This window comes from Apteryx mantelli, chromosome 3, assembly GCF_036417845.1.
Source record: "Apteryx mantelli isolate bAptMan1 chromosome 3, bAptMan1.hap1, whole genome shotgun sequence".
NCBI classification, from domain to species: Eukaryota; Metazoa; Chordata; class Aves; order Apterygiformes; family Apterygidae; genus Apteryx; species Apteryx mantelli.
The window spans coordinates 23,469,736-23,490,460 of NC_089980.1; the positions used below are offsets into that span (position 1 = coordinate 23,469,736).

A 20,725-nucleotide genomic window follows, 5' to 3' on the forward strand; every position below is an offset into this window, starting at 1 on the left:
CTGCTGGGCTTAATTGCGGTTACGGTCTCCTTCCCATCATCATTCTCTGAAGTGAGGAAAGTCACGTTCAGTGGATAAATCTGTTGTGACACCAATGCGCTTGCTATTTATAACTCTCTTTCTCCCCCTGCTCCCTAGCCGTAACCACTGTGGCAACTTGCAAGCCAAAGAAACAGCAGGCGAACCGAAGCAAGCAGACGGCGCCCGGGGCGAGGGAGGCGCCGCGGGCAGCCGGCAGCAGGACGCGGCCCGCCGCAGCGCTCCGCGGCGGCGCTGCCGGCTCCCCGCGGCTCCCCAACGCCCCCGGCGCGGCCGGGGCTGCGCTGGGCCCGCTCTTCCCTCGCGCCCCGCCGGCGGCAACGGCTCCAGCGGCGGCGGCGCGGGGAGGCCGAGCCGCGCGGCCAACGGCCGCTGCCCCCCCCCCCCCAGCGGCCCTCGCGGCCGTTGCTCCGGCGCGGGCGGGGCACGCGCGGCGCGGGGCCGTTGGCGGTAACGGCCGGCTCCGCGGGCGGGGAGACGGTGAGCGGTGCCGGAGGGGGGAGGGGGCGGGTTGCGCCGCGCCGCGCCGCGGGGTGGGCAGCGCCTCCGCCAGGGCGGGCGGCCGCTGTACGCAGAAACCTTCGCGGGCGGGGACGGCGGCTCCCCGGGACGGGCAGGGCAGGGCAGGGCAGGCCCCGGCGCGTCGCGTCGCGTCGCGGGCACGGCGCAGCCCTGGGCCGCGGCTGAAGCGGGCAGCCCTCCCACGGCCCGGAGGCGGCTGCCGCCCTGGCTCGTCAGTGCCGCAAGCAAGCTTGCAGCATCGGCCCCGAAATGCGGAGGCGCTACAGCTGTCGTTCGCGGTGAAGTAGGTCTCCTCGCTAGTCATTCCTTAGTTAAGGTTAAACTTCTACTTTTCCTGCTTTTGCAATGCTCCAGCACGATGAGTGAGTATAGAGGACTGAAACAAATTGACGGTGTTTGCCAAACCTACGAAACTATTCGGGATAGTAAAAAAGCAAAGCTGGCTCTGAAGAGTTTTAGCTTTTGTGATATTACAGGCAATAAAGTGATTTACCAGTTGAATAAAAATCCACTGAGGGTTACTGAAGGTGTGTAAGTTCTGGCTCAGGGAGTCCCTCAGGCACGGGTTGTTGGAAGCAGTGCTCCATGGTGAGCCTTATGCTTGTGCTCTGGAGCCTCTGTTGCTGCTCGTTGTTAGCTGGACCTTTGGATCTGACTTAGCGTAACTATTCTTATGTAGCGTGCTTCACCTTTGATCTCTGATGCGTTAAAAAAACGCCTATGATCAGTTGTCATGCTTAATTCATTAAGCTACAGTAACTTACTTGTATGTTTAATTCTTAAAGGAATGATTTTAAAACCAGTTTAAATAAGTTTACAGATGTCTGTTGTCACAGCTGTATAAGCAGCCTCATACTTCTTTCACTTTCTGATATATATAACCTTGGGAAAATGCATGTGTGATTATGCTGGATTAGTACCTATGATTTTTAGCAGGCTAAATCTAAAGAGCCAGAAAAATCAAGCAGTTATGAAATCTCTGTGTTTTGTTTCTTAAAAGTATATCACAGGTCAGCTATAAGAAGCAGTTAAATGGTTTTTAGCTACCATTATACACAAGTTAAACAAGCATTTTACGATTGCTGAGAGAGAGAGGTCCTGCAAGGAAACACTGCTGTATCTTGGATATACTGTCTCTATTACAGCACCAAACATTTTGTTTTACTCTGTTTATGCTTAAATTTTGACATGCATAGGCACTAAGGTACCTCTAGTACAAGTAGAGACTCTAACAAATCATTTGTTTTTCAAGCAGATACGATATATGCATTTTTATTAGTTCCTCAACTTTTTTTGCTGACAGTTGAAAAATCAATTGTTTGCATTGACTGTCAGCTGGATTTCAAGTATATACATTGTTTGATCAGTGGAGTCCTTAATAAATTAACTGTTAACACACTTTGACTAATGGATTATGATTTTTCTGCCAAAGCAAAAGGCAGTTTTTTGGTTGTTTTTTTTTTCTGTTCAGGAAGCATAAATGGTACCTTCAGACTTCTTCACTTATCCTAGCTTTTTAGCTCTTCCATCTAGCTGTACTTTAAAAGTTAAGGAAATAGGTGGGTCATAGTCATTCCCTCTGTTTCCCCAATGGTGTTACACCTCACGCTCCTAGGAAGATCCGTGGGGCGTAGCTGGGAAGGGTCCATCCAGACTGATTACAATAGATTCTCAGAAGAGATGTGAGATACTGGTGTTAGAGGTGCTAGTACTTGCATGTGACTTTTGCTAGTATCGCTGCTTCTATATCAAAAATGTTTTGCCTATATAGTATTCTTAATGTATATGCCACCTTAAGGCATGGTCCCAGTCTTTTTTCAGTCTAGCTGTAATAAAGAATTTACCACTATTCAGTTGGAGATTACCTCTTCCACAGTTGAACTTCACCGTGAACTCTCCTGATCGGTTGCAGCACACAGTTACATTGGTTTGGACCATCTATTTTTCACTAAATAGTTTGAGAAACATGTGCATGATTTCTGAAAGTGTATTGATTGTGCGAATATTAACTACTGCTGGAGTGGTAAGAAGTGGAAGGGAAACAGCAGCAGTTTGTGGTCTTGGGGCGTGAATGGATGTCTTGGATCTAGTTGGAGATTGAAGAGGTTGCTGCTACAGTACCCTTCTTGTATAAAGGTAGTATAGCTGCCACTTCTAGTCCCTGAATGATTTTATGTTATCAAAAAAGTTATGTTATCAGATGTTTGGAAATAGACTGAACTTCCACATTTTGTGGCATAATCAGGATCAGGATTCAGCAAACTGCTTCAGTGCATGCCGATGAAATTTAAGTTATGTTCATGCTATACTGTCTTGCACTTGGTCTTTGATCCAGTGAGCACAGTAACCTCCTGCCATTGTGGGTACAGCTAGATCTAAAGAAGATGGTGTAGTTTCCAGAAGAGATCTCAGCCACTGGGATGAGACAAGCCTCCTTCCTTCCATTTCCTAATTTTAAGATCCCCTGAGTGGATGGCTGTCTGTGGATCCTAGAGTCACAGGAGAAGAAAACTGAGCTCAAGGGATCTGTGGGTGAGTTGCCTTACCTCCTGCTCGAATGAGCAAGTCTGCCTCATTGGCTTGTGACTTCAAAATCCCGGGCAGAAGACACTGTAGCCAATGATTAAGCATCTTACAATTTGAATATGAAGCAAGGCAAGATCTCTACTAGTTCTTATTTTATCTGCTTCATACACTTTCTACTATGAAATGTGTAATAGTAACTAAAACTTCAGACAGCTTTTATTCTCCTGTGTGCTCTGTTGCTTGTTTAAATCACTGAAAATGCAGTATATGAAATAATTTCAGTGGTGCTTCCTGAATGTAAGTATTTGGGCTAAAGAGTTCATAAGATCTATAATGGAATGTAAATAACATCTTTTTCTAGATAGCAGACATTGGGGCATCAGTTGCTATTTTGGTGGCAAGTGAGAGTTTTTAATTCTGTAAGATACATGCTGTAAACTAATAACATCTGAACTAAAGGCAATGAAGGAATTGCATGTCTTGTCAGACTGCTTTTTCCTATTATGTATTTGTCTGTTGTTTATTAAGAAGGCCAAATCAATGGAGGAGGAAGCTGCTTTTACTTGACCCTTTTAAGCAGATTTTGGTGCAGAGTAGTGAAATTTACAGGTGGCGAATACAGAATGGACTGGCTTTTTGCAGTGAGCTAGCATGTGTTGAGCCAGTTGGATTTGTAGATATTGATCTGGAGTAATCTATTTTGATTCAAATTTGATATATATTTGCAGCTGATAACTAATTGTTTGTTGCAAAATGCAGCTTTGGGAGGTAGGGACACCAGTTAGAGTTGAGAATACTGAACAGTTCACCAAGTTAAGCATTATCATTTCTGTGCTTTTACGATGCTATAAAGCGTCATTCTGAAGCATGCGAGGGAATGGGGAGAAGAACTGGGAAACTAGGCTAGCATGATATTCAAGCAAGACATGCAAGCCACGAATGAAGACTTGTACTCTGTCCTGGTTTTAAATGCTTATTAAATTAAAGACAGTTAACTGTACGCTATATGTAGCTAACTACAAATTTACTTGCTTTGGCAAATGAACAGTAAAGAACTCTAAAGACAAACACTCACTTACTGCATTAATTGTAATTTAGGTAAAAGAGTGTACATTTTTACAAGTACCACTAAAAGAGAAAATGCATTTTTAAAACATTTTTAAGAATTATGTACTATACACAGTACATAATCAAAGTTTGAAAAAGTCTGAAAAGATATTTTAAGAATTCTTTTTAATATCCTAAATCCAGTCAAAAATAGCCATCTAAATAACCCAATTCAAAAAGACTGTTGTGCTTTTTTTAACCCAGAAGGTATTAATAGATAGTAAATAGGCATTTAAAACCAGGACAGACTTGGTTTCAACACTGCAGAAGGACATATCCCAACGCAACCTGATTGCCAGTGACATATGCAGATCTTAGCGAGTGTTAAAAGTGGGGAAACAGTTGTTACTGCAAATTTTGTTCTGTAATTGTTTTCATGTGATTAGAATGAAAGATACCTACCCCAGATGGATGCGCAAAACAACATACTGAAAGAAAAATTAATGTCTTGTCTCCGGCTTAAACCAGAGAGGACAGAAGTACCACACGTGGTAAACGACAGGTATATCTTGTGTGAACCGGCTGACGGCAGTGAGAAAGACAACAGTGAACTGGTGAGAATGTACATGTTTTAAGCTAGACTGAGTGTTAAAATTTTAATTGCTATTAATAGCCTCCTAACTACAGTCCCCTTGTACTAAAGATCTGACTTAAATTTGAGTTTAATATTACAATTGTATGTTGAAACTGTTGTATTGCTGAGCTTTTAGGTGCCTAAAGAGTGATCCAAAACCAAAACATAAACAGACCTGTAGGAGAATATAGGGGCTTGTAGAGACTCTCTGGGAGTTTGCAACAATGTTAATATTGCAATAATTTTTTCATAACTGATTTTGTTTGCCCAACTCAGCCATGGGGACATTGGGATGTTTGGTAAGATTCAGAAAAGTGACATTAACCTAATGGGTAGACAGGGATCCTTTGTGTGGATAACCTTGGTATGTATAGGATCATCCTAGATTTACAATATTTTTACATACAGATTTTTAAATCTGTCTTCTGCCTGAGAAAATGTTATATAAAAACACACCAATTACCTGCATAATGCCTATGCAGCCATGGGAGTGAAAGTCTACCTCCTAGGAAACCTTGTAAGTGAAACTGCAGAGACCATGTATAGGTAGTAAGTAGTAGTTGGCTTAAATATCCTGAAAAACAGTGATTTGTTGTTCTAAATTTAGAATTTCTTTTTCTGAAGGTTTGTAACTATTTCAGCCTTGGGTTGATGGAAGCAGGAGAAAGGAATTTCGTACTCCATATGAAAATACTAGACGTTAATTGTTGTGTTTCGAGCACAGTTATTTTTAAGTCATTTATCAGGATGCTTTTTACAAGCAAAATTTCATACACGTAAAATAACTTAACTCAGAAAAATTCTGTAATGAAAGCTGAGCTAAGCCGTCAGTTGGTGCTTTTGAAAATGTTTTTCATAGCTCTTAAATAAATTTCTTCATTGATTTTAGAGTATATGACCACCCACTCAATAGTTATTAAAATTAATGTATTTCTCTGCTCTTTGTTCTCAGTCATCCTCAGTAGAGAAGAAATACTCTATTCTCCGCACAGCAGTTTACAGAGGAAGTACAGAAAGGAAACACAAAGCAGCAATAAAAGAGTAAGGCATGTGTTTTGGAAATCTGTATGTAAAATAATATTTCTTTGTGATATCTTTTTGTTCTGTGCTACTTAAAATTTGAAACAGCAATGGATGTCTTATACTGAATTATTTGACTGCTTCCCTGTGAGTTCTGTGAAGGCTGGATTAACACTCCAGCATAAACTGTATAATTTTGGCCCATGGCAATAGAGTCTGATCTTGTTTGTGTCAGTGAAAATCCAGAGAAGTGCTAGTGAAGTCATTGTAAAAGGAATAGAATCTAGTCAAATCATACTTTTGATTCTAATAAGATGGGGGCAATATATATTATATGATTCTCTGCAAATGTATTTCTATGTATTGTGTTACTTTCACCTGTATAGCAGAACACCAATATTAGTATTTTTCAAATATAGTGGAGTATGATGACTGAGTTAATTTAAATGTTTACCATTTATTTCCTTTAAGTAGGACTAAAGGAGTAGTCATAATACTCTCAAATACTGTATCAAAAAACCTTTGAAGTGACATGACAAAGTGAAAGGATGATGTCTACTTGCCAAGAAGCAAGGGATAGGAAAAATTGCCGTAGTGGGATAGACAAATAGTCTGTTTAGCCCAGGATTCTGCCTCCAACGTTAGCAGGTGCAGAGGCTATTCAGGGAGAGCATGCCAGTAGTAGACCAGCTCTGCTGGGTCTTTTCAGTATCTGTTTATGAACCTGTTGTCTATGAACTTGTCTTCTCTCTTCTTGAACCTGCTCACACTGTCAGCCTCCAGTTTCCTGTGGCAGAATGTTTTAGAAGTTCATAACCCCCAGTTCTCAAGCATAGTTCATCTTTTGGTTTCCTTTCCCTTCTTTTGTACAGGTGATGAGGAAGGAAAGTAGCTTTCTGAGGCTGAAGAGACTATAACACCTTCTTCTAGGCAAACCTCCATTCCTGAATTTTGTGGACTGGATTAAAAACACAGTCGGGGCATTGTTATCCCAAGTTCCATACAGAAATGAAATTTTACTGACTTTGGCTAACAGTTTCTTCCCAATGAATTTTGGAGTAATTGACCGCTTGCATCTAAACTTGTATGAGAGATGTAGAGATCTGGAGAATGTGAAATTCTTTTCGGTTTTGTGAAAAATGAGTTTTTGTGTAGTGGAACCTTAATTTTCGTGAGTTCTGAGCCAGGCAGAACTTTCTTCATCCCAACTGTCAGAAACTATCTGACCAGTTAGGATCTCTGGCTTATATCACTGGCCACAATGGATACTGCTGTTTGTCTAGTTTAATTAATGGGTGATATGGGAGAGAGCTGAGAGGAGGAGTCCAAGTGTAGAAACTGAAGAAAGATGAAAGTATTTCTGGAGAGTGATTGAGGAGTATTAAAACAGATTAGGAAGCTGCCTGTTTTCATTAATTTCAGTGCGCACAGTACAACTTATTTTGTTGTGTTTGTGTAATTTTTGGCTTTGTACATATGTCTTGAGAAAAGCCGGTAAGTGCTGATGTTACCATGTTGGGGACCTTAACACAGACTTCTTTCTGTCTCAACTTTCTGGATGTGAGAACTACTTTGACTTTGCCAGCACTTCATCACTCTTCAGTAAACAGCAGTTTTTTGAGGATTGCCATTTGCTACTTGAGGTTTCTTTTTTTTTTTTTCTCTTATACCTGAAGAACTCAAGTCATCCTTTCAGAAGGCACAACCCCTCTTAGCACAGAACTGTATGCACTGGTTGTCTTGTCCTGTTCAGTACAGTCTAGTTCTCCACTTCTTTTTTTTAGATTTTTCTGGTGAGTTTCTTCAACAAGGAATCTTCTCAGCTTCAACTGTGGGACTATGAAGAAAGGATTCTATAATAGTTAATTCCTGGTCCCAAAAATAAAGGATGTCCTTATATCTTGGAATTAAGGAAGATCAGCTTCATTCATAGAGTTGAGTACAAGATAGAGCTAACAACCATAATCCCTTCTTTGGAGTCAGGGGGCTGGTTTGCACCTCTTATCATCTAGGACAAATTTTCATACTGCCATTGTGTATTATCACCAAAAAACCTTAATTCATAGCGAACCAAGTCAATTTATGAAGATGATGTTCTAGTTTAGGTGCAATTTAGGGGAGCGCTTTAGAGTTTGGCCAATTTGTACTTCCTCCAGGAATTCCAGATCTAAGTGGACATCAGTGTTTCTCAATGTGACAGTATGACAAGGGAGTCAGAACTTACTTGTCTATTCTGAGCCATGTTGTCTTCTGCGTCTGTGTAATGTTGCATGACATCTGCTTCTCGGATATGTGCAAGGGACTGACTGTGGTTTCTGTTCTCTAGATAATCAGCAAATTTAGTGAAATCTAGATAATCATTTTATATAATCACTATTGTCTAGGTAATAGAAAATCCCTGCTCTGTTATTAGGTCCTCTCTTGCTTTCTCCTGTCAGGCAGGAAAGTTGCTAGTGTTCCTGTTCTTTCATATTAGTCCCAGCATTAAGGCATGTAACATTCATGAACAGCTTCAACTTCAAGATCTCTAGAAGAGCCATATTGAGAATTCTGAGGTGGCTGCTGTATCTGGAAAAATTGTCCTTTTTCTCAAATAAAAAGTAGAAATAAAGTCAATTAAAAGTCAGTTTTAGTTATTATATTCAATAATTGCATAAGATGCATTCAGATTGAAAGGATTTCCAGGATTCTTATTTTTGTGTTCTCTAGGAAAGAAATTAATTTTCAAAATGCAATTTATTACTTTCTTTTCTGCTTTTATAGTAAATACAGTGCTGTTGACGTTACTGAGAACAAATGATAGCATTGATTTATTGCAAGTATTATTTTCTTGCTTTTCTTTCCCACAGCTAAAATTTATAGTTTAATCTTAAAGCTCTCTTACCTTTGAGACTAATCAGAGTAATGATCGGGTTTTACATAATATTGCTTTTGATGCTTGTAGTGTTAAAGTTCAAGGAGTATGGCTTTAATTTTATTTTGATTTCTTTCCCCACCCCACTGTATATTTCATTCATAGTGAATAACTTTTTCCTTCTGTGCCAGAGGACAGCTGTACCTTAATCATAAACACAAACCATGATACAAATCACAGGTGAATTTTCTATTTTGCCTTTAGGACTGAATCTTCAATTGTTTTTCCTAAAAGAGCATGTTGTTAATTGCAGACTCTCAAGAAAACATAAAGAGGGAAGAGAAGAATCTCTCTGTCAGCCTACTAGAATGTCAGAGCATGAGACAACGAATCTAAACAGAAGCATAACACAAACGGTATCCTTAACGTCACAGAACGAGAGTTTGCAAACGACACTTTCCACAACTTCTACTAGCAGAGGAGTTCAGCATTTTTTGGGCATATCACCACCTTCTACTGTATATGGTAAAGTACCTAAAATGACAGAGAGGGGAGTAATAATAGCTATGACTTTCTTTACTCATCATTGTAAGGATTCTCAAATATGAAATATGCTCTCTCTCTATATATATGTATATGTATATGTATGTCCTTTAGGGCATTTCTAAAAAGGAATACCATTAAGTCACAAGCATTTCAGTTTTTACTTCAAACGTGGTCTGATTGTTTATTTCTGTTTTGTGTTGTTGTTATTGAAAATAAAGCCTAAGTGGGCTTTTAATATTTGGTGAGATGTATAATTTTACAGTGGGCAGATGTATCATGAACATCCATTCTGTCCACCTCTGCAAGGTCTATAGAACAGAGTGCTGCTCTTTCTCTGTGCATTACAAGGAATGTGAATGACTGCTTGTATGTGTGGTGAGTGTTTAAAAAGAATCCTGCAAAACTTCACATCTTTAGAAAAAAAAGGAACAGTGGAGATGTAAGTAAAAGTGAACTAAGAGGAGTGTGAAAAGAATGCTAAAACACTGCTTTCTTTCAGAGTGAGCAAAAAAGGTTTTCTATTATTTAAGAAAACAAACCCCCAAACCTTCCTCCTAAAGCAAATGCTAAAAATCAAGGTGAATGCTATCCTCTTTACTTCCCAGAATGCATTGGAAACAAGGATTACATTTCTTACTGATGTCAATGTACGATCTGAATACAAGTTTTAATGTGTTATGAACAAAAGGAAATATTCTCTCTCCCCCCTCCGCCCGTCTTCTGTCTCTGAATCAGAATACATTTTGAGATACAGAAGTTGCAGAAATGTTGTAAACTTATAGGAAGTTTTGCTTGAATTAGAAAATGATTATACATGGTGGTCTACTTTAAATAAATAATATTTTTCTTTTTGATGTGTCTATTACAGATAATATTAGGACTGAAATGCAAACAGCTGTTTTGGAGCCAAGCTGCAATAAAAAGATTTGTGAGCAACCAAAAGTTGAGAGATCATCTAATAAGCCTGTGAGGAAAAGAGTTCCTTCTTATGATAGAACAGGTATGTAAGTCTTATCATCAGAGAGCCAGACTATGCCCTTAGTTATGCCACTAAAGCCAATATATTTACTTCAGATTTACATTGATACAGAAGAGAATATACTCAACTGCTGCTCTCCTTCCTCATCCCTGTCCTCCCTTTAGGGTAACTGTACACATGCAGAGAAAAAAAAATTGTGATACAGCTCTAAATTATAGCATGCTGTCATTTTAAACCTTATTTCAAAGGCTAACAATTTCTTCCTCCATGTCTAGTTTCTGATGTTTTTTTTTTTTTTAATATCCAATACTAGACCAGAACTTAATGTACCTTCATACAACACTTGAATTTGTATTTTAAGGTTGTTTATGGCTAACTACAATGCAATTTTTTTTTTTTTTTAATTAGAGAGATGATTCTTAAAGAACAGTTATGTTTCCCACTTATATTCTGGAGGGAGTGTGGGGAAAAATAGATTTTGCTCACCATTTTCATTGAGTCTGAAAACTGGGAGGGAGTGATACTGCAATTGGATTCTTTTATTTTTTTTTTAACAAGCCTTTTTTCTTATGTGGGTTTTAATAAAGATTAAATCCTGGAAACAATTATTTTTAATGCTTTCTAGAATATCTCAATTTTTTTTCCATAACTTTGCAGAGTCTTTTGTTAAACCAGAGTGTTTTTCTCCTATACAGGACTATTTAGATTGGTCTAATTTCTTAATGGGTAGTATGTTTCCATGTACAAAGGAGTTTCTTTTAAGTATTAGACAGAAAAACATATTGCTGGTCTCTTTTCAACCTTCTTTTTGTTTAGCTGAAATTTTGCCCTCCTTTCAGAGGCCTTTTCTTATTCTTTCAGGTTTTTTAGCATTTGCAAAAGCCAGTAAGTTTTGGCCAGTAAGTTTTGTTTCTTCCAGTGAGTGTTTTGAATCTTGCTGTGTAAACTACACAAAGGAATAAATCATTGGCAATTGAAGTCACTTTGGTTCAGCTGAACCCCTGTTCTCCACTTGCTGCAAAATACGTTTGGAATACCTGAAAGACTGTTATTTTTCAGAATGACCTTTTAAGCCATCTTCTCAATTTCTTCCATCTTGATACTAGTCACATTAGACCAATTCTCCATACTTGTTAGGTCTGTCTTATGCAATGAATCTAAAGACTGTATGTTTAAGAAAAAAAAAACACTGTTTTTTTTTCCTCTTTCTTCGATGTACCAGAACCGATTGATGATGATGTTATAATGCATATTTTGAGGCTTCGAGGCAAACTTGGCTGGGAAACAAAGTTACCATCATGTGAACATTTAGCTAGAGAGGCTGATGTGACCAGGCATCAGAAGTTTGCATTTATGGTAATTTTTACCTTCCTTTTTCCACATCCTGTGCAATTATACTCCAGAAGTGGTGTTGGTTATAAATCTAAAATATTTATTTCCTGAATATTTTTGCCTCTGAAAACAATAATTCTGTCCTTAGAACCAACAAGACGTTTACCAAAAATAGACTATTAGCAGAATTTAATTCTAAACCTTATAAATAGGAAATAGAAGCTGAATTACACTTTGCAATGGGCAGAGCCATGCTATAAAGCTGGGAAGAGATGAACAGAATAGTAGTACCAAGAATTATTTATTCTACATCTGGATGCATAGCAGTCACTTAAACTGTAGCTAGTACTCCACATAGCTCAGCTATTCTAGCACTACCTTAATTATAGAAGAATCTCATAGCAGAACTATGATAGTGTCTGTCCTGATCGGACATGCCAAGTATGAGGCCAATATTTGTTGTGACTGGGCGGTCTGCTCCTGATGCAGCCAAAATATTCTGCTGTGCAAGTGCAGAGTAGTAGGGGGCCTCCTGTGCTCTTTTACTAGTTTGGTGCACTCAGAGACAGACAGATAAATATTTGGTCTAATTATATTGAATATTAGCATCTACAGATTTTGTGTGTACGCTTTTTCATGAACAAACAAAATAGCCCATAGAGCAAAACAGTCTCTGTGCACAATGTTGTTAAAGCTTTTGAAGGCACAATTAAAAAATATCATCTGTGTTATATTTCATTCCTTGGGACTTCTGACTTAAAATCTGTCTGCAAAGTATTTAAGAAGCATTACAGTTGTCCACAAAACTAGTTTGTTCCAGCTGGAATGATGTATTTGCAAAACAACTAGATACCAGTGATATCTACAATCTTTAACTGTTAGGTGTTTGCTGTTTAAGAGCTTTACAATATTGTTTAAGCTGAACAATGTTTACCATTGCTTTATATATAAAAGAAACTGAATTACTGGAAAGTCTATGGCTTGTTCAGGTTTGCATAAGAAAATTGTAACATGAATAGGGTTTAGTCATAGGTCTGCTGATTCCTTGTCCATGATGTCTTGTGATCCATCTTGTTTTCTCAGCAAGATATAGTAATATTTAACTTTCTGCTGGTGGAAGAGATGAATAATTATTTAGAGTGGGGTTGATAGAAAAACTTTATGATAGCGTGTAGAATAACTTTCCAGTCAATTCAGTATTGTTATTTACTAAGCTTGTTATTAGAAAATTTTGGTACTTGTTTATTTTTCTTCTCATAGTGAAATATATAGATATATAACTTGTAATCATGAAAAATAAATTACATATCTACATATAAATCATTTCCTCTTTTGACAGAAACCTTTATTGCTAAAAGATAGTGGAGAATATATATATTGTCTTCGAAGAGACAGGAACAACTTTAAAGCTCCCTATAACCCATATGATTTACAGGCTGTCTCTGTGAATACAGCTAGACAAAACAAAGAATATTGGACTGTTACGGCATCATTTGTGTCTAAGGTAGTAGTATATTGTTTAAAACACAGAATAACATGAACTCAAAGATTTCCACAGAAAGAACCTTTTTGTTTTTTCACTTATTATCATGTCACACTCCTGTTACAATTATGTTACCTTATTTACGTAAGTGCTTCCTGGTCCTGCTTAAGACAAGTCCTTGTTGGCTTTGAGTTTAACATAGCTGATCCTTTTGCTCAGGCATGTATTTAGATCTTTAACCATGGTCTCCAGTTTGAATTTGTAGGGGTATCAGGATAGAGCTAGCTTTGTTGCTAACTAGCACCCTACTAATCCACTAACTATCTGCATTTTGGGGCATATTAATGCACATCAGGGTATACACGTAGATTCTGCGTGTTTTGATTTTACCCTTTGCTGATGATTGTTCATAAAATTTGGAATGTTCGTGCCTTATCTTTGTTTTTTCTCTTTTTTTAATCTTTACCTTGTAAGTAGGTAAGTCTGCAGTAACTGTTCAGTGATTAATCTTTGTTTAGTCTTGAACAGCATTTCCTTTTTTTAAAGGAGAAAAGGACAAAGTTTGTTCTTTACCTCAGAGTGAGATTTCATGATTGGTTTAAGCCTGTGTAAGACTGCTGAGTGACTGGCTCTAAGCCACACTTTCCATTCTGTTGTCGCTGGTGATTCTGTGGCCAGTGTGTTGTATCATCTCATTAATTTAGCTGAAAGTGAATGAAAATATTTTATATGTGTATTTATTTACTTGCCAGGTTAATTTTCAGTCAGATTAGAGAGCTAATCCAGCTCACTGAGAGCACAGAGTACTGATGTGCCTAAAAGGACTAAAAATAATGCCCTCTAAGAATCTGAGCCCTATATTGCATGATGTTTCAGCAGTTCTTAAATGTCTTTGTAAAGACTGGATTTCTGCTTCATCCTTGAATCCTTTATTCTCTTTGACATCAGTAAAGCTGATGTATAACACTAACCTTGCATGGAAAAAGTGGTAACGGCATCATTTGCATAATTTACATAATTGGATTATTGCTGAATGCTGAAGCTGAACTTTTCATTGTGTATATGAAATACATGACTTGAATGTCAGAAAGTACAAACACTGCTTAGAAACTGATGCAATTACTTGTATTAAAATGGCAAAGATATATTTGTTACTAGTGGAGGTATTTAGATTTTATAAAACCAAACTGGGAGAAGAGAATAAATGTTGGGAACCTGACTGGAAAAAAGGGGCTGTAACGTTATTCCTTTGCGTTGAGAGTGCATAAATTTGAAGTACAGTCTTCAAATACAAAGAGATTTGTTCCAAAATGTCTCTCATAAGATCTACCACTTGCTTTGGCTAAAACACAAAATGATTAATTCAAAATAATTAATTAGTGCTTCGTAGCAGATCTTCTGTCTCTTATACTCCTATGAAAGATAATGACTGATATGTAAGTACATCTGTACATTGCCAATTTGCTGTTTCCTTGCCAGTCAGACTCCAGTCCAATGTCTGAAAATAGATTATACTAATTTACAACTTCTCATTTTTATAGTCTTTCACACAGAAATGAGCATTCTCTTGGGAGAATGAAAATTCACTTTCTTAGTATGTTATTAATTTGTTTATAAGATGCTGTTTTCCTACCTGAAAGATATGGCAGAGGTTTAAGAAAAGGTTTTTTGGAGATTGCTGCTGAAAAGTGTTGTGGTGACAACTCTCTAGGTGGGTATAGCTGCCCAGATTGTATTGGAAATCTTTCCACATACTAATTCTCTTTTCCTCTGGTTCAGTGTTGCATCTTGTAGTAACTAGAAGAAATTGGTATTCCATAGTTTCACTTGCTAACAGTAAATAAAGTAAATTCAGAATTATCAGTAAATTCAGAATTATCCTTTCTACATACCTTGTCCAAGGTAAGTATTTTTATGCAAGAAAGGTATTGAATGGGCCTAAATGAAGGCGATTTTAAAATGTGCTGAAGGGGGTTCCTAAATAAGGATAGACTTGAACATCTGCTTGAATACTTTCCTAAATAGTGTGTATGTGCCATATCATATATTTTGAATGATAGAAACGTCTTGATATTTGGAATGATAAAAACATGCAGTAACTGTAGACTTGTTCAAAATTAAATGCAAGCTGCATTGATAGATAAGATAAAATGTTGTGAATTGTGCTACCACGGAGGTCATCCAAATTCATGTGTTTTGCCTCGATGATGATGAAGATTCCGTAACGCTTGTCAAATTCTTTTAACAAGGAGTAGTATAATATTTTTTTTTTCCCCTAGTTTTCTGCAGAGCATCAATTAGGAGAAATAGAAATGATACCAGTACCACAATGGCTGCGTGAAAGACAGCTGTATTATAAATTACTCAATTTTAATTTATTCTCCAATTTCAGGTAAGAAATTAAGAAAAAAATAATTAAAGTTAACCAATTACAGTAATAACTTTCCAATATCTTTGTATCCTAAAATGACAGATAGTTCCTTAATACTGTGTTAATTCTTGTATTGGTGTTTTCAAGAATTCCAGTATTTAAAGATTACTCAGGATTTTTTTTGTCCTGATATCTAAAACATTAAAGAACAAAAAGTCCTTCTTTCTATTTTGTTATTTTTTGTTTCTTTTTGTTTCTTTAACTGTAGAAAAAGTAAGAATATCTCTAGTAATATCTTCATAGGCACTAGATTTTAAGAGCTAAGTTAATTATTTTGTTTTCTTTCATATTGTAGAGAATTTATGACATAGCTAGTACTGTTGACCTTATAGAGAATGCATTTGAGCAAATTATACAGTGCAAAATAGAAGAAAATATTTACGGGTGAAATTGTCACATTCTTTTCATTGACTGTTATGGAAACATCAGTAAAAACGTAACCTCTTGCTTAAACTAACATTAAACATCCATTTCTTGCCTATTTGCCTCAATATTTTACCTTTATTACTTTTTATTATTTGTTTCCAATTTCTATTTGGCTTTCACCTGGAGAATATTACTGAATGTCATTCAGTTTTGAGATTTGATCCCATGTGTCCCCTCTTTCTTTTGTGCATGCAAGTTTTTTGGGCATGCATCAGGCATGACAATGATGGAATCACAAAAATTCCCACATTTTTGAAACTGCATTTTATGTAGACCATTGCCACATTTCACATTTAAAAATTAACCAAAGTAATCATGACCTTATTTTCTTACATTGCTCCACAAAATTCTGCTGACATTTGTCGTTACTGAATATATGTGTATATGTCAGGGAGTTAAAGATCGCCGTAATGGGAGTGTTTAAAAGACTGGTAAATCAAGCCAGTTTTAAACTTTTAAACAAAATGTTACTAGACTGACATTCTTTCACCACACACTGTGTGCTGATATCTAGTTCTTCCTCATTATCAGTTGTTATCACTACATATTCATACAGTTGGTTGTTTGCAGTCTTTAGCGGTGAGTACACAGCATGGCAGAGCTGATGCTGCGGTAGCATGGTGCTAACACTGATGGCTACAGTTCTTGATGGCCTTAGTCACTGAGGTTGAAGTAACAAGACTCAAGACCTCTTCACCAAGGGAACCTGAAACTATAGTGAACATCTGCTGTCTTCCCTACACCAAACTGGGGGGTTTACTGTTTAGTAAGGTGTTTTGAGTTTCTAGGTAATTGGCCTCTCCCCTCAGGCTAGGTGCTGCAGGAGCTTGGTGGGTACCTGTACAGCAGGTGCGTTATCATGTTGCTTGGCTGTTTTGTTTTCCTTTATTTTCCTTAGCTAGCTGCTGCTGCTTTTCTCAAAGCAAAAGCCCAGCTGTTCAGGTTGTGTTTTATTAGTGGCCAGTAATTGACCATCAGTGAGTTATTTATGCCTCTGGGGCTTCTGCTTTCAACCTGTGCCCGTATTTTCAAGGCCTTTGCTATTATCCCATGCTTAAATTACATCACAACAAGAGACACCTGATACCGAGCTCTGGTTTACCCAGATAATAAGCCTAACAGGGCTGGGCCTAGCACAGTTAGTGTAAAGCACAAAAGCTTCTGGCTTATTAGTAGCAATGGCAATGCTATTTTTACTGGGCTATTGGGCCCAGAAATACTTACGCAGTTATGGTGTATTAGTGTGCTCACGTTTGGGTTTAAAACAAAATAATTTTAAAGTCTCCTTAGTGTGCTTTTTCTTTTATGAGTACAACAGGCCTCTGCTTTAGCTATACATTTCATTCATCTGTCAAGATGGATAAAGAGGTGGGAAGGCAATATTTGGGAGTGTATTTAGAAACCAGAGATTGGCTAGGTAGGTCTCTGCATCTGTCCCTAGATTCAGCATAAATTCTGTTAATGAGTTGTTGTGACAGCAGGTGTGACAGTCTGTAAACTTTACATGCATAAATAATTATTTCTGTTGCTTCTAGGATGAAGAAATATTTTTTAGTCTGGAAAATCAATGTTAGAAGAAGCAAGGCAAACAAAAGCGAGTCAATTTGAATGTAGGTTTTTCATGTGAAAAGAGTTAAAGGAATACCTAATCTTCTGATGTACACTTTATTAATTTAGAACTTTTCTCAAATATTTAATGAAACAACAATGACTGTGATAAAAAATTCTAGATTACCTGTTGATAACTGCATGGATGACTTTCTATAATAAAAAATTTATGATACGTTTATCTTATTGTGAAAAAGCCTGGAATCTTAATCTGGAGAAACCTGAGCTTTAATCTGATATTTGTCTAGTGCCAAGCGCAGTAGGATTCTGCTCCATGACTAGGGATTTTCAGCTATAGATAGGATGAAAATAATAATTAATATAGTGTTCTATTGTAAAGTGAGAGTGACTGTACCAAATCCAGGCTGAATACAGAGTGAATGAGAAAATGGAATTCAGTCCACGTGTCGAGGCGAGTAAATAAAATCCTGTCACACTTCATCTCTTCTCCTTGTTGGCTTACATTATTAGCATGTAAACAATATTTGTAGTATGTAGGTTTGATGATTAAAAAAAAAGACATTGACTCTTCACTAGAGATTTTCTTCCCCTTTTAATGACAATTTAGCCTATAGGTGAGATTATTCCTACAGGTTTTAAATTAAGGCTTGTGTTAGGAAGAGACTTCCTTCTGAGGTACTGCAGTGTAGGTGAGTCCGGTTCTGTGCTTCTGGAGCTTTATGAAGTGTGCTTTCCTAAGGAGCCCGGTGCAACATCCTGTTACGATTTTCTGTGGCCTTTATGCTTTGGATGAGTTTGATATCAAAATGATTAGGTTTGTGCTGAGAACATATGGATTAATCTTTCACTTGTACACAGGGGTAAGGAACTGGGAAAGGTTTACGTCCTTTCTCTTTCATTTGAATACTCAAGTGGAAAAGGCGTGAGCTATCAGGTAGTCCTTTGTCTAATTTTAAAGTTACTGAAATGGGAAAGGTATTAGGGTAAATAGGGGTTTTAACTGCTTAAAATCTGAAAACTGTCATTTATGGAATGAATCATTAAAAATAATTCATGGTGAGTCAACTTCTGCAAAAAAGTAATTCTTTCTCTTAACTATTGAGTTAGTCAGAGACATGTTCATTAGTTAATGCATTAATATTTAACCAATACTTAGCTCTTTCCCTAAAAGCAATATTTTTGTATGTGGAAAGCTTGTCAAAATTCAGTTGGGGCACTTTAAATGACCTAACTATGGAATATTTCTAGTATGTTTTGTCAAAATGAGATTTGTGTAATTCAAACGAGCCATCTTTTGAAATGTTTTTATGTCCTGAAATCATATGACATTAAACTGTAAGTAATTTTTAATTTAGAAAGTGGTCCTGATACTCTTCCCACTTCAGCATTTGAATAAATTTGTGGTGAGCTGTTCTTGTTAACAAAGATGGTGAAAGAGTCCAGTCCCTTCCGACTCTACAGATGTGTTTTGCTGAGTTTTTGTTTCTGTTTTTATTCCTCAATATATTGCTACTCACATGAAGGTGTTGGACCTTCATGTTGGTAGGTTAGAGTAGGATATTTCTTCAAAAGGAAATCACAGAAGGACTTCTAATGCAGTGCTGACTACTCAGCTTGCTTATGCAACTGATTGATTGTTCCTACACTGGCTTACATCCTTACATCTTACAAAACGCACTTCAAAAGTTATTTTTATTGTGTTGCATTGTGTTCAGATTCTTTACATTTCTTAGTTGTGCACCTCCCATGATCTGGGATCTCGATGTAAAGCTCACTCATGTAATATGCAAGTTTTGCAATGCTATTCTTTATTTAAAAGTCAGTAAAAAGGATACCTTGAACATAAACAGTGAAACACAAACACTTGAACTGCATGTTCAATGCTTAAATGAGAGTGGGACTTGACTTGAATTTTAGTTTTGGGTGTGAACTGCAAATGCAATTGTGTTACGACACACTGATAAAATTCAGTATGTTATGGCATTAAGTCATTTATATTAATGATCAATATGTCTTGCTTGTGACTCTGATCAAGTGTTTTTGTCTGACTTCAGTTATTTTATAATTGGGATAATTTAAAATTCCAGTTTAAATTGCTTTGAGGTGTACTGGATGCATATTGTAGAGTTCTGCTTTGTAGTCAGATGCTGTAGATACTATCACAATGTAAATTGCAATCAGTGCTATTAATAATGCTGAAATTTGCCAGAAGCTTTGAAATAATCTTAGCAAAAAAATGTTTTTCTATTTTGCAATAGAAATGTTAATATTAAAATTTCTACAAATTTTGATTATTTCTGAATGCTTGTAAACTGCCTGAATGTTATACCTTGGACATCTTTTCACAATACTCAATGAAATATGATTTTGTGTTCTGGTGTATACCTCTTACTGTCCCAAATATGTTCTGTATTCAGGTTTCTTTATCAGTTATGTATATCCCTTTGCATTGAATACAAATTTTGTTTTCATTTTCGGCTCCTTATGTGGTTCTACATGTATTGCATTTTTCTTTCATCTCAAATCACCGTGCCTTTGGATTATTCTCTTTAGCAGTTTGGTTTTTTATGCGTTCATTTGGTTTTGCATCAAGTGCAATATAGAATTTACTCTCTGTTGCCAATAATTATGTACTGGAGAGGCAGAACATGGAGGGTAAAAGTTATTTTTAACTATTCATGGTAATCTTTCTCATTTATATATTGACTTACCGTTTTAGGTGAAATGGTCCTGTTCATTGGATGAGTTTTGTGAAGAAGATCTACAAAATAAGCAAGCACGTAGTCAAATACAAGCTTTCAAAGACAAGTGATTGTAGCCATTGAAAATACTTTCTTAAGAGTAATTATTAAAGTTCATTTGCAACTTTACTTTCAGGTTTTTATCCTGTATTCTTTATTTTAATTCTCTTCTGTTATAAAATTGTTATTGGTGATATGAAGTCACTAGTTCATATCATACAGGTTTTCACTTTTTTTGTTCACTTAATTGTATTTTAATTTTGGAACCATTTTTATTTCACTGAGGTTTGCAGCTTTATTTTTTTTATTGAAAATAATCTAAATGTTTGCATACTTTAAAACCGTGTCTTATACTTTATTAACTTTGAAGACCTTTGCTAGCATAGGAAATTACAAATATATGCTAACAAATATTTTTATAAACAAGGATATGCTAAATAAACTGAACATAAGGGTATAAATAATGTTTGCCTTTAATAACTGTGAGTGTTCCACCCTGAACAATAGAAAGATTTGCAGATGTATAATTTTGAGTTCCAGGCCTCTCTCTCCCTGTCTGGCTGAAGAGGCATAATA

The 20,725-nt window shown here is 36.9% G+C and overlaps 1 protein-coding gene across 5 annotated transcripts; it reads left to right on the forward strand.

Annotated features, from left to right (window-relative positions):
* Positions 1-469: 469 nt before the first annotated feature.
* Positions 470-20,249, forward strand: LOC106482726 (dynein axonemal heavy chain 14). Of its 5 annotated transcripts, XM_067292919.1 has the most exons (11): positions 470-519; positions 2,897-3,093; positions 4,581-4,748; positions 5,721-5,809; positions 8,956-9,167; positions 10,057-10,188; positions 11,390-11,523; positions 12,839-13,003; positions 15,262-15,374; positions 17,375-17,449; positions 20,128-20,249. In XM_067292919.1, the coding sequence occupies exons 3-10, from the start codon at positions 4,602-4,604 to the stop codon at positions 17,445-17,447; spliced, it is 1,065 nt and encodes a 354-aa protein (XP_067149020.1). In that variant the 5' UTR covers positions 470-519; positions 2,897-3,093; positions 4,581-4,601; the 3' UTR covers positions 17,448-17,449; positions 20,128-20,249. The 5 variants fall into 5 exon arrangements, with proteins under 5 accessions (XP_067149020.1, XP_067149019.1, XP_067149023.1 ...); XM_067292918.1 differs by having other exon boundaries at positions 17,375-20,249; XM_067292922.1 differs by having other exon boundaries at positions 487-519; positions 2,935-3,093; positions 17,375-20,249.
* The last annotated feature ends 476 nt before the right edge of the window (positions 20,250-20,725 follow it).

Coding starts and splice junctions, on each gene's coding strand:
- LOC106482726 (XM_067292918.1), top strand. CDS start 4,602: ATGGATGCGCAAAACAACATACTGAAAGAAAAATTAATGTCTTGTCTC. Junction 11,524..12,838: donor ATCAGAAGTTTGCATTTATG/GTAATTTTTACC, acceptor CTCTTTTGACAG/AAACCTTTATTGCTAAAAGA. Junction 15,375..17,374: donor AATTTATTCTCCAATTTCAG/GTAAGAAATTAA, acceptor TGTTGCTTCTAG/GATGAAGAAATATTTTTTAG.